Source organism: Capsicum annuum, chromosome 2 (assembly GCF_002878395.1).
Source record: "Capsicum annuum cultivar UCD-10X-F1 chromosome 2, UCD10Xv1.1, whole genome shotgun sequence".
In the NCBI taxonomy this organism is placed as follows: Eukaryota; Viridiplantae; Streptophyta; class Magnoliopsida; order Solanales; family Solanaceae; genus Capsicum; species Capsicum annuum.
The window spans coordinates 85,323,433-85,336,991 of NC_061112.1; the positions used below are offsets into that span (position 1 = coordinate 85,323,433).

The 13,559-nt window shown below is 40.0% G+C and overlaps 1 protein-coding gene across 5 annotated transcripts in view; it reads right to left on the reverse strand.

Moving 5' to 3' along the window:
* Positions 1-1,312: 1,312 nt before the first annotated feature.
* LOC107858661 (exocyst complex component SEC10b) overlaps positions 1,313-13,559 on the reverse strand; it is a 58,213-nt gene continuing 45,966 nt past the window's right edge. Inside the window, exons 25-27 of one of the 5 annotated variants that reach the window (XR_007052020.1) lie at positions 4,091-4,199; positions 3,891-3,931; positions 1,313-1,593 (exon numbers count right to left, since the gene is read on the reverse strand). Coding sequence is in view for 3 of the 5 variants with exons in the window: in XM_047406391.1 (XP_047262347.1) it covers positions 4,121-4,199 (79 nt within the window). In the remaining 2 variants the exon portion in view is untranslated. Of the gene's footprint in view, positions 1,594-3,621; positions 4,200-13,559 lie in introns of those variants that run through there. The other 4 variants (XR_007052019.1, XM_047406391.1, XM_016703415.2 and 1 more) reach the window with 4 other exon arrangements.

The window sequence follows — 13,559 nt, forward strand, 5'->3', positions numbered from 1 at the left end:
AATTTTTATGCATTGCTTGTAGTTAGTATTGTTTGTTACTTGTATCCACTGCCTACGGGGCGGTTGAATTATATTGCTTGTTGTTTGTGCCTTATGGGCTTATGGGTCCTGTTAGATTTTAGATAGCTTAATATTATGTACTTTGAGGTAGCTTACTTACATTTCTCCTAATCATCTAGATTTGACATATTATTCTTTTTCTGGTCTTACTATACTTAATCTTAGCTTATATTTGCATTTCATTGTATTTATATCTTAACTAAGCTTAATTGGCCTATGATGCCTACTGCATACCGCATATTTTGATACTCATACTACACTTCTGCGTCTTTTTTCCTGATGTAGATCTTTAGGACAATTCATCCTTCCTAACACCTTTCTCGTGCGGAGCATTTGAATCGGAGACTTAGGGTGAATTGTTGATACTCGGAGTTAATTCATCACCCTCTCGTTTTGGCCTAATATTTATTTTGTACATTCGGAGATAGTTTTGTATATATTGTATCTATGCAGTATTCCTTATATATGTAGTGGTTCTTGCATCAACTGATAGCAGATCTTGGGGATTATTTTATATATTTTATTGATTCACTCTTTTATGTATATGTGTGGACCTTATTACCTGTACTTGCTTTATATTTGACCTCTTCATCTTGTGTAATTCTCTTTCTCTTATTAATCTGTCTTTGTCGTCCTGGACTATGAGTTTGGTTTACCTATTAGTGGGTTATAGTAGGTGTCATCATGACCTGAGTTTTAGGGTCATGACAAAAGATGAAAGTAGATAAGATCAGGATGCTCAGATGGATTGTCACAATCCGAATGGTCATAAGTGGAATCCACACTAACCCTTCAGTGAAAGAACCAACTAACTCAAGTCTTTAACCCATTCAAGTAATTAATTAAGACGGAATAATAATAAATCTCAAACTAAAATAACAATAAGTGAGAAAACACTATCTATTACATCCCCAAAATCCGAAAGTCACTATACAAGAATGCTAATAAAAATCATCTACGAATATTTCGTCAAACAACTAAAATAAAATAACTTCATTGGCTGAAAGAAAGATAATAGCAACTACGAAGATTTGTGGCAGCCTAAAATGCAAGTAGCTCACACTCTTGAATCTATCAGTTGGACAAACTAGAGGTGAGATTGCATCTGAGTCTCGAAAACACAGTTTGCACTCAAGAAAAGAAGAGTACATAGTAGTATCAGTGCAAATTACTACGTATTGATAAGCATCATTGGCCGACTCAATTTCGTACAAGTATAAATTACAAATCAAATAAACAAATAGACAGGGCATCAACACATAATAAGTAGTTTCCTCAATCAAACAATCATTCCAAATCAGCTGAGAAATGTCAGCAACAAATACATATAAGCACGAACAGATTTCACAAGTAATCGTGAACTTTACAATCCAACAATCACATGGCAATCATGGATTTACATCCTCATCAATCTCATATATATATTTTCATCTTTTTCATTATTATCACGACATATCATACTAACTCGCACCTCAAAACATTAATTTGTAAACACATGTTGAAGGATCATACTTCTGTCCAGCTAGTCCTGATCTGCAGGGGACACACTAAGATCCATGTATAGTACCATCATGGTACCCAATCCATAATAATAATATTGTACCAGCGTGATACCAATACATAATCATAATATTGTACTAGCGTGATGTCTGATCCGTAATAATAGTAACTATTTATGTTTTCACTTTTACTATCTCTCAAGATAATATCACAAGTGCACTCTATTTTATAAGTACACTTCACAATCATATATCAAATTAAAACAAGTTCATCAATCAACAACTTATTCATTCAAGCATTGTCAAATGCACAAATCAATCAACCACAAACATGTTCGAAGACCAATCAACATGCCATACAATTTCGAAGTATATAAGCAACTAAATTAAGTCTAACTCCAATTAAATCGTAACTTACCTCAATCGAAGAATACAAAATTCAAGTTAAATGGCAAGAGCTTTTCCGTTTTTCAATGTAACCAATAAAAGAGTAATTAATCATTTACTCTTCAAATAAATTCTTTGGAAATTCAAACCCACTAACTCTACCTCTATTTGCACCCTATAACATTACCTAAGAGTCAATTTACCATTCACTAGTTCCACAATATTCATGTTATCTAAAATTATAAAGTTTCTATTCCAATTATCCCTTTTAAGCAGTTTTTATGCTAAAGATCTCACTTTTAAGGAACTCAAGGGTCCCAATTATCATAGTTCATGATCAATAACAATAATCCTATGCTAAGGAGTGTTAATTTACACCCTAGAATCAATTTTAGATGATTTTACATCTACCCATAGGCTTTCCTATACTTTTCATGAACTTACGATTCTACCCTACAATTCCACCATTAACAAACTTCCTAAATGTTTAACAATAGGAACTATAATCACTAGGTGAAAAGAGTAGTGAAATTACTCACTTTAATGAAGAGAACCACCCAAGTCTTGAAAAAATAGCCTCTCTTGAGAATTTGTGAAATAAACCCCAAAATATGACACTTAAACAGGCATTTTGCCTCACGATTCTGTTACGGCCACCTATTTCTCACTATGGCTAATGGAGCTCGCTACGGCGGTCCTTGACAAAAATCCTTGATCCCGTTATGGCGGATCCCTGACCACATCAGTTGTCTTGCTCCAGCTACTCTAAAGCAGTAACTCGGGGAGGATCTCATTCTACCCCCATTTCACAACATAAATCCTGAGCATAGGACATCACAAAATTACCCCAATGCGACAACTATCAAAATCACATGTTACGACATTAATTTTAGTCCCAAATACATAACACAACAACACGAGTCACAATCAACATGAACATTGACAATGCTAGATTTTAACCTTAAACCACCAACCTTGAAATTTTTCTAACTCAACTCATTAGGGATACGATTACGAATGAACTTATATGGGATTACGAATGAACTTATATGGGATAAGACGGGAGTGAATTATGTGGCAGCCAACATGTGGACAGTAAAATTGAGATGTTTCGAACATGTGGAGAGGAGGTATGAAAATGCACCAATAAGGAGCGTTAACTGTAGTAGGAATTAGAAAAGGTAGAGATAGGTTGAAGAAGAACTAGAAGATGTAATTAGATAAGATATGACACAGCTTCAACTGAGTGAGAATATACCCCTAGATAAGAAGAAATGAAGGTCAAGAACTAGGGCATAACCCTAGATAAGGAAACGCAGGTCAAGAACTAGGGTAAAAAGATAGGTTAATTGAATATTGCCTTACTTCTAGTAGTATGACTTAGGAGTCGCATCTTTCCTTTCCTTTCCTTCTCTTTTTTAGTTTCCATTTTTTCCTTCTCTTTTCTCTCCAATTGTATTAGTATTTATTGCAACACTTATTTTGTTGCAAATATTTTGTTACTATAATTTAAAATTAAATACTGTTATACTGTTCCTGTTCCGTAAAACTCTTTTTCTTTCTGGGTGTCTCAATACGCGTGAGTCCCATTGATTTGTGAAAAGATTCAGAGCTTCGTTATCCTAGATTCCAATTCAATACTGAACAATTCCAAACTAATTGAATATACTGCTCGTTAAGGACATAAAACTTTCTTCATAAATTCATATTTCCTTCAAAAGATCATTTAGAGATACAACCACAAGCTAATATACTAGACTCAGGTGTGGAGCATGCTGCACATGGTAAATAAGATACCTTTGCTACAACAACTTCTATACAAGTTCGAAGTATAGGACAATCAGTATCTGTAACGGTAGAACTGGTATATTTCTCTCATCTACTTTAAACAATACAACTGCACACCTAACATATAAACACACATGAAAATTAGCAAGAACTTACGCATGTTCGATACATAGTTTCAAAACATGCACCCGCAGATCCTGAAGAAAACAATAAATAATGATTCCACAGGGCTGCATATGAACTTCCAAGGATCAATTACTCTGAATTAGCAATGTTACTCTATCTTTGAGCTCAGGTAAAAGACAGCAAGTATGGTAGGTGGAAAAGCCCTCGCCATATAATACAATCAAGCTCACCACTATTGTAAGAACCCATTGACCTCAGTTCTAACTAGAGCTGGGCCATAAGGAGCTGAGTCTTGCTGCAATTTTTGCACTCTTGTAGTCCTCCCGAAGCTGAATGAATCTGGAGTTCACGGAAAACAGAAGCATTCAAACATAGTCCTCGAACATATTCTGACACTCTTTACTGATCGACAATGAACTCATAAATGGACCCAATAAGGCCTCATTCATTTTTATTAAAATTACGATGTCTGAATAATGCCCGTCTGCATACTAAAACGTGCATTAAGATTTAAATGTCTGAATCTAAATGCATATATGAATATTAAGATGTATTAAAATCTGAATTCTAAATAATTAAAACGGTTTATTTTCGGAACATCTGAACGTATGAAGTTGTCTTCATTTAAAAATTAATAAATATAGAATTCAAATAAATACTAAATTAATCTAAAACTATATCAACAAAATATTTATTAAAAAAATAATATGACAGTTGATGGTGATGGCTAGCAGTGGAATGGTTGTGGGTGTTTTGAGCATTGCGTTGGATGATGGTGGTGGTTATGGGGAGTAGCTAGTGTGATGATGAATAGCAACAGTGATTAATAATGGTTGTTGATTGTGATAGTCGGCAGTGACAACTAATAATTCTGGTAGACTATAACAATAAATAATCGTGATATATAGTGATCGATGACTGATTGGTAAGACTCAGTATTTGGTTGTAATGCTGGTTTGGTGGTGAATTGTAAATAATAGCTAATGGTGGTGACGATTGACTTTGATGATCGGCAACAGCGCTGGTACTTGTGGATGGTCGTAATTGATAATGGTGGAGTGGCACGGTGAAAGTGAATGGAATAGTGGTAAACTACTATCTCTGTAAAAATCCTTGAATAGACATCTTAATTATTCCGACCTATTCAGACTCATTAAGTGGTCGTAAAAATTTGAAAGCAAACGCACTCAATGATCAAGATCTACATGATTAAGGTTCAAACCTAAAAAGTAACTTAATGATTGAGATTTGAATGATTAAGATTAAGATCTTCATTAAGTGCAAACAAGGCCTGAATTTGATATCATCCAATCATTATAGTATCATCTTACTGCTAATATAACAGAACTCCCTTGGTTGAAATACATGACAGACGTGTGTAAAACACATAATCTAACTTTACGAGAAAATCTTGATAGAATCCTGATCAATTATAGCATGTGTTAAATCAATTTGTCAATTCAATTGTGTAGTTAACTCCCCGTAATTTCATATCTGAAGGATAGTTCGTTCGTTCGTTAGTTAGTTAGTTAGAAGCCACATGCTGCTGACTTGAGAGCCAGCTGTCTCAAAGTTGGTTGTAACCAACTTTCCTGCCCCTAGCTAGAATGCTTACAAGCTCGATCATTAGAAAATTGTAATTCTTAATTGATGATTCTAAAATGACATACTATCTTATCTTCTTAATAATTGAACTATAAATTAGGGTTTTAGGGAGTGGTTGTTCAAGGAAAACACTTATAATTTGTCCTCTAGGCTCTCTCGCTGTGACTTTCGATTCCATTGGAGCCCTGAGTTGCATCATTGGTATCAGAGCAATCTGATCCCCTAACCTCCTAGAAATGGGTGATCATTACACAAGAATGCAGGAATTGAGAAAAGAAGTAGAATCTCTCAAGAACTACATGGACTGAGTGGTGAATTTAGCTGAAATATGAGCAATAGTGGATAAAAGTGGCACAGGCCATGAACTAAATCAAAAGGATGATTCTGGGTAATGGAAGACAAACTGGAGAAACAACAGTCGGAACTCCTGAGGAGAATGGGGTGCATGATGCAGGAAACAACGGACGTGAGCACCAGGATGCTTCTTAGATACACAATCGAAGGTGTCAATTGGAATTTCCAAAATTCGTTGGCCAAGGGTTGAGAGATCGGTTGTACAAATGTGATCGATTCTTCGAAGTAGAGGACATAGCTGAGGATTCAAAGGTAAAAATGGATTCATGATGTCTTGAAGGGAAAGCTCAGCAGTGGCATCAATCTTACTGGGTATTCGCCGGTATAGCGGACGCCGGCGGCATAATACCACCGGCGACAGGTAGGTACACTTCCCACTTTCTCTCTCTCCCCCTCTTGCTTGGCCTCCCCATCTCGCCCGCTTTCTTCACTGCCAGTCTTCTCATCTCGCCGGTGGTGTGGGTTTCTGCCGTTGCTATTGCCGGTGACGGAAAGAGCGGAAGCAGCGCCGGCAGCAGGAGAGAATCTCCGACATCAGGCATTGAAACACAAGACCAGATTTGAGCCGGCAACTCCCAGACAACCTTTTGGCGAATTTTCCGGCGAAACGACTCCGGCGACCAATTTCTACCCCAATTTGACGGGTTCCGGCTTAGCAAGCAAGAGTTGAATACTTGATCTACATATCCCGGTGACTTCTAACTTTGAATTTTATTAGAATTTTAATTTTATTATATCGCACTATTTTCAGTTTCTTCATTGCCTAGTATCTGTTGTTCTTGTTATCTGGTTGAACTTTGCGCTCTGAGGGTGACTTTGCCGTTTTTGGCTACTGTTGTTGAATATTTTCCGTCGCTTGTGTTGAGTAGTGGCTGGGGTGGTTAATGGTGGAATAGGGTCATGTCCGGGGGGCGAGGGGAGTCGAGAGATGATAGGTTGAGGATAGGATCATGGAACATAGGGACCTGCAGGGTAAGTCGATTGAGCTGGTAAAGATTCTTAGGAAGAAAAGGATTAACATAGCGTGTGTCCAGGAGACCAAATGGGTAGGTTCTAAGGCTAGGGATGTGGATGGGTACAAGTTGTGGTACTCAGGTAGTGAGAGGTGTAAGAATGGAGTAGGTATCTTAGTAGACGAAGAGCTTAGGGGGCAGGTAGTGGAGGTGAATAGGGTTAGTGATAGGGTGATGACTATTAAATTGGTCATTAGGGGATTTACGCTGAGAGTCTGTAGTGCTTACGCGCTACAGGTGGGCCTGGGCGAGGAGAAGGGGAGATTTTGGGAGGTTTTGGACGAGGTGGTGCAAGGCGTTCCTAGCTCGAAGAAGATCGTCATAGGAAGGGACTTCAATAGGCATATCGGGCCTTTGCCGGTTGGTTATAACGATGTGCATGGAGGCTTTGGTTTTGGGGATACGAATGATGAGGGAGCTGCTCTTTTGGATTTTGCGAGGGCCTTTGGGTTGGTGGTTGTGAATTTCTGCTTTCCGAAGGAGGAGCATTTGGTTACTTTTCGTAGTAGGTTGGCCAAGACCCAGATTGATTTTTTGCTGCTTAAGAAGGGGGATAGATCTCTGTGTAAGGACTGTAAGGTCATCCCGAGTGAGAACCTTGCAACCCAGCATAGACTTCTAGTGATGGACTTGGTTATTAAGAGGGGCAAGAAGAGTAGGGGTGGGGAGGGCAGGCCTAGAGTTAGGTGGGGTGGCCTGACTCCGGTCAGTGCTTTGGAGATAGGGGCAAGGTTGGAGGGGATGGGGGCGTGGAAGTGTAGAAGGGACGTGGATAGTATGTGGGATAGGGCTGCGGGTTGCATCAAAGAGGCGGCTAGAGAGGTTTTAGGTGTCTCGAAGGGCGGGTCTGGCCGGCATCGAGGGGATTGGTGGTGGAATGAAGAAGTCAAGAATAAGGTGGAGAGGAAGAAGGAGGCTTACACCAAGTTGGTTGAAAGTAAGGATGAAGAATTGAAGCGGGTGAACGGGGAGGAGTATAAGTTAGCTAGGAAGGAGGCTAAGTTAGCAGTTACGGCTGCTAAGACAGCAGTTTTTGAGAGATTGTATTCGAGATTAGAGGAGAGAGGCGGGGAAAGGAGGTTGTTTAGGCTTGCTAAAGCTAGGGAGCATAAGGGTCGAGATCTGGACCAATTGAAGTGTACTAAGAGAGAGGATGGCAGAGTATTGGTGGAGAGCGTGCTTATTATAAAGAGGTAGCAGTCGTATTTTCATAAGCTCTTGAATGAAGAGGGGGACAGAGACATTGTGTTAGGGGAGTTGGAGCACACCGAGGAATCTCGCGATTTCGACTTTTGTCGGCGTTTTAGGGTAGATGAGAAATGTGAGGCTATTCCCAATATACGAAGGGGCAGGGCGACGGGGCCTGATGAGATTCCGATGGACTTTTGGAAGTCACGAGCGGGGCACGGTTGAGGTGGCTCACCAATTTGTTTAACAACATTTTCAAGTCCGCTAAGATGTCGGAGGCGTGGAGATGGAGCACGATAATTCCTTTATATAAGAACAAGGGTGACATTCAGAGTTGCAACAACTACTGTGGTATTAAGTTATTGAGTCACACGAAGATTTAGGAGAGGGTGGTGGAGCGGAGGTTGAGGAAGGTAGTTTCTATTTCGGAGAATCAATTTGGATTTATGCCTGGTCGCTCGACGACGGAGGCAATTCACCCTGTGCGGAGGCTGGTAGAGCAGTATCGAGAAAGGAAGAGGGATCTTCACATGGTGTTTATCGACTTGGAGAAAGCGTATGACAAAGTCCCTAGAGAGGTTCTTTGGAAATGCTTGGAGGCAAAGAGGTTACCAGTGGCGTACATACGATCGATTAAGGACATGTATGAAGGGGCGAAGACCCGAGTAAGGACGGTGGGAGGAGATTTCGAGCATTTCCCAATCTTGACAGGACTGCACCAGGGTTCAACTCTTAGTCCGTTCTTATTCGTCTTGGTGATGGATGTGTTGACGTGGAGTATTAAAGGAGAGGTGCCTTGGTGTATACTTTTTGCGGATGATATAGTGTTGATTGATGAGTCGCGTCGAGGTGTTAATGATAAGTTGGAGGTTTAGAGACAAACCCTGAAATCTAAAGGATTCAGATTGAGTAGGACCAAGACAAAGTACTTGGAGTGCAAGTTTAGTGACTCGAGGCGAGAGGAAGGGGAGATAGTGAAGTTGGATTCACAAGTGGTTTGTAAAAGGGATAGTTTTAGGTATCTTGGGTCTATGATTCATGGGGATGGAGAGATTGATGCGGATGTCTCACCGTATTGAGGCAGGTTGGATGAAATGGAGGCTTGCTTCGAGGATTTTATGCGATAAGAAGGTGTCCCTCAAGCTTAAAGGCAAATTCTATAAAGCTGCGATCCGGCCGGCTATGTTGTATGGAGCGGAGTGTTGGCCTGTTAAGAACTCTCACGTCCAAAAGTTGAAGGTCGTGGAAATGAGGATGTTGCGTTGAATGTGTGTATTCACGAGGGCTGACAGGGTTATGAATGAGATTATTCGGGAGAAGGTGGGAGTAGCGTCGGTGGAAGATAAGATGCGGGAAGTGGGGTTGAAATGGTTTGGTCATGTGACAAGAAGGGGCACGAATGCCCCTGCTCATAGGTGTGAGAGGTTGGCCTTGAATGGTTTCAAACGGGGGAGGGGTAGACCGAAGAAGTACTGGAGAGAAGTAATTAGACGTGACATGGAGCAGTTACAGCTTTCTAAGGACATGACCCTTGATAGGAAAGTATGGAAGAAAAGCATTAGGGTAGAGGGCGAAGGTGGGTGGTCGAGTCGTAGTCTGTAGTTAGGAGGGTTTGGTGCAGCTTGGTTGGTAGGTCTAGGGGTGGGGTGGGGTGGGGGGGGTCCATTGTTTGTTTGTGTACTTTATTGTTGTGTTATTTTATTCTTGTTGCACGCTTTTGACGTTTTTGTCCTTTGTCCTTTGTCCTTTTGTCTTGAGCCAGGGGTCTATCGGAAACAGCCTCTCTACTTCCCCGAAGGTAGTGGTATGGACTGCGTACATTTTACCCTCCCCAGACCCCACTAAGTGGGAATATACTGGGTTTGTTGTTGTTGTAATTATCGACTAGATAGAGCTATCTGAAAGCTATGTGGTTAGCTGTTTTGTAGAGGATTAAAGCCTGAAATTGGCCTTCGTGTGAAGATGTTAGGGCCAAGAAGTTTTGCCAAAGCCATCAGTTTGGCAAAAATCAAAGAGCGGACTCTAGTAGTACAGAGGCCAAAGATGTTAGGGCCAAGAAGTTTTGCCAAAGCCATCAGTTTGGCAAAAATCAAAGAGCGGACTCTAGTAGTACAGAAACAGGTTTTCATCGGGGTAATTCCTAACCCCAAGAACATGATAAGATTCTTCAATGTCATCCCTTCTTTTTTCCCAGAATACTAATCATAACTGAGATCCAATCATGTCATGTCTAAACCATCAAACAGTACCACTGTCGGTCCCAAACCACCTTTACAGAAAAGCCAAATACTCACTCTTACTGAGATGGATGAAAGGAGTAAGGGCTTATGTTTCAATAGTGATGAGCAATATACATTTGGACATGTATAAGAAGAAAAGACAGCTATTCTCAATGGAAGTGGATGAAGGTGAGGATACTACTGAGTTGGAAGAAATACAATGAGATCCCTGTTGAATGTTTGACCATGCTTGGGAACAGAGGGGAGACCGACCCTTAAGGCTCAATATTACCTCATGTTGATGCAATATAAATAGCTTGCATGACTTCAGAACTATGAGGGTTATTGTTTGCGTCAAGGGAAAGACTGTTCATATGTTGATTGATACTGGGATCACACACACAACTTCATCAATTTTGACATTGCAAAGAAGATAGGTTGTGTCTTGACTGCCGTTTCACCCTTCTCTATTTATGTTGCAGATGGGAAGAAGATCTTGTGTGCAAATGCATTGGTGGGAAAGATGCAGGGGGTCTCCTTTGAGTTAGACATGTTAGTATTACCTATAGGGGGTTGCAACACGGTATTAGGCATTCAATGGTTGGCTGTTGACCACACTGGGAGACGTTATATGGAACTTCAGGAAACAGAGAATGGAATTCACTATTATGGGGCATAAGGTATCACTGAGAGTGGTTCAGCAAGATAGAATGAAGAAACTTCTAGCCAAACCAGCTGAGTTATGTATGATATCTATTGGCATGTACCAAGAAGAGCAATGCCAAGATAGCATAAGAGAACTACTCAGTATGGAAGGTGTAGTATGGAAGGTGGCCAGAGGGGCAGTGTCTGTGCTGAGGACAGGGGCCTGACCATTTTACAGGAGTACAATGGCCTACTAGAAGTTCCAACGGACCTACCACCTTCAGGATTACATGATCAAATGATCATCCTAAAGGAAGGGACTTCTCTTATATACATCAGACCCCATAGATAACCAGTAGTACGGAAGGATGAAATTGAGAGATTTGGTAGATGAAATGCTAGAATCTATGGTGATCAGGCACAACAGAAGTCCTTACTCATCACCTTTTGTTATGGTGAAGAAAAAAGATGGTTCCTGGGGAATGTGTCTTGATTATTGAATACAAAGAGCTGAACAACTGAACCCACAATTCCTTTACCTGTGATTGAAGAGTTATTGGATGAATTATATGGAGCCAAGTACTTTTCTAAATTGGATCTGAGGTCAGGATACCCCCAGATTAGAATGATTGTAGGTTATACTTAAGACTGCTTTTAGGACTCTAACATGGTCATTATGAATTCTAGATAATGCCTTTTGGGCTTACTAATGCCCCTTCAACCTTTCAGAGCCTAATGAATTAAATCGTTCATGCTCAGAAATTCATCTTAGTATTCTTTGATGACATACTTGTTTACAGCCAAAATTGGACAGATCGCTTGATGCACTTGTAGGAGGCTTTTGTTATTCGGAGGCCCAATTTATTGTTTGTAAAGAAGAGCAAATGTGCATGTGCGGTCACGCAAATGGACTACTTGGGCAATGTTATTTTTCCACAAGGTGTGGCTATGGATATGCAGAAGGTAGATACTGTATTAAACTGGCCACAACCTACTAATCTTGAAGTGTTGAGAGGGCTCCTAGGATTAGCAAGTTACTATAGAAGATTTGTTGGGGAATTTGGTACCATTGCAAAACCTCTGAACAATCGTTTAAAGAAGAGTAATTTCAAGTGGAATCAGACAGCCATTGTAGCTTTTTGTAAGCAGAAAAAAGCTATTGCGTCTGCACCTGTCTTAGCCCTCCAGATTTACCCAAGGAATTCATAGTAGATACAGATACCCCTAGAGATGGGATTGTAGCTATCTTAACTCAGGCCAACAACCCCCTTGCTTTTTCAGCCACGATCTGCTAGGAGTAAAGCACTCTCTGTGTAGAAAAGGTAACTCCTAGCAGTGGTTACTCTGTTATTGCAATTCAGAAATGGAGACCACATCTTTTGGTCCACAATTTGTGATCTAGACTGATCAACACAGTCTTAAGCAGCAAAGGATCACTAAACCTAGCCACAAACAATGATTGGTCAAGTTACTAAGCTATGCCTGCTCCATACAGTACATAAAAAGGGAAAGAAAGTATTGTGGTTGATGCCCTCTCTGGAAGGAGGATGCTATTCAACTTTTGAGCATTTCAGGAGTTCAACTTGACTTGTTGCAAGCTGGACCAAGGATCCAGTATTGCAAAGGATCAAACCGCAGGTACAATCAGCTGCAGGTCAGAAACCTCATTATATGTACCATTCTGGTATTCCTAGTAGGACGGGTAAGATGTTAGTTGGGGCTAACAATTAGCTAAGGGAGAAGTTGATAGCTTTTTATCATGACAGCCCACTGGGGGGTCATTCAGGCATAACAACTACTTTGAAGAGGTTGAGGCAAGATTTTTACAGGAAGAAAATAAAGCAACATGTCTATACTTATGTCAGAAACTGTGATGTTTGCCACAAGTGTAAAAATGAGAATTGCGTGTCCTGGCTTTTACTGCCTGCTAGATATGGTATAATTAGTGTAGATATGAGAATATTTTGTATAATTAATATAGCTATGAGAACATTCTATAATCCCTAGAGTCGGACAATTAGGAGATTTTGTAATATTTTCTTATCTTCTTTCCTCATTTACATCATCTGTAACAGTTATTTAATCCCATGAACTTGAGGGAATAATCAATCAATACAATTCTCAATATCTCCTCTTCTTTTTCAATTTCACATTGTTGCAATTCTCAACGGCTGAAGGAGTTAGTTAGAAGTAGAAAGGGAGTTTACAGTTTAGTCCTCTTGGTTTGTTATGTATTTCTTTTTAATCCCTAAGTGGCTCAGTTGTAATTAGTACTATGTGTCAGAGATGGTGCTTGGCCAAGGCCTATTAATAGTACTAAATGTTTCAGGAAAGGACATGAATGAAAAATTCCTTTAGCTTAATTTAACTTCTCTTTTTCTTAGCATACAAGTAATTTTCTTCTAGTTTTTCCTTTAGTCTTCACTGTTCCATTGCACGTTCACCTGTTGCAAATTCATTTTGCAACATTTGGTATCAAAGCACTATCCTGAGCTCTGTGGGAATCATGTCCGACGAGATGAAGGAGATTAAAGAGATGTTCGATCGAATGACGATGGAGATGGCCAATATTTCCCTAAGGCAGAATCAGATTGAGGAACAGCACGAGAAAGCCATTAACAGCTTGCGCGAGTCCATAAACGCGATCCAAAAAGGAGATCGAGGTAAATTTTTTA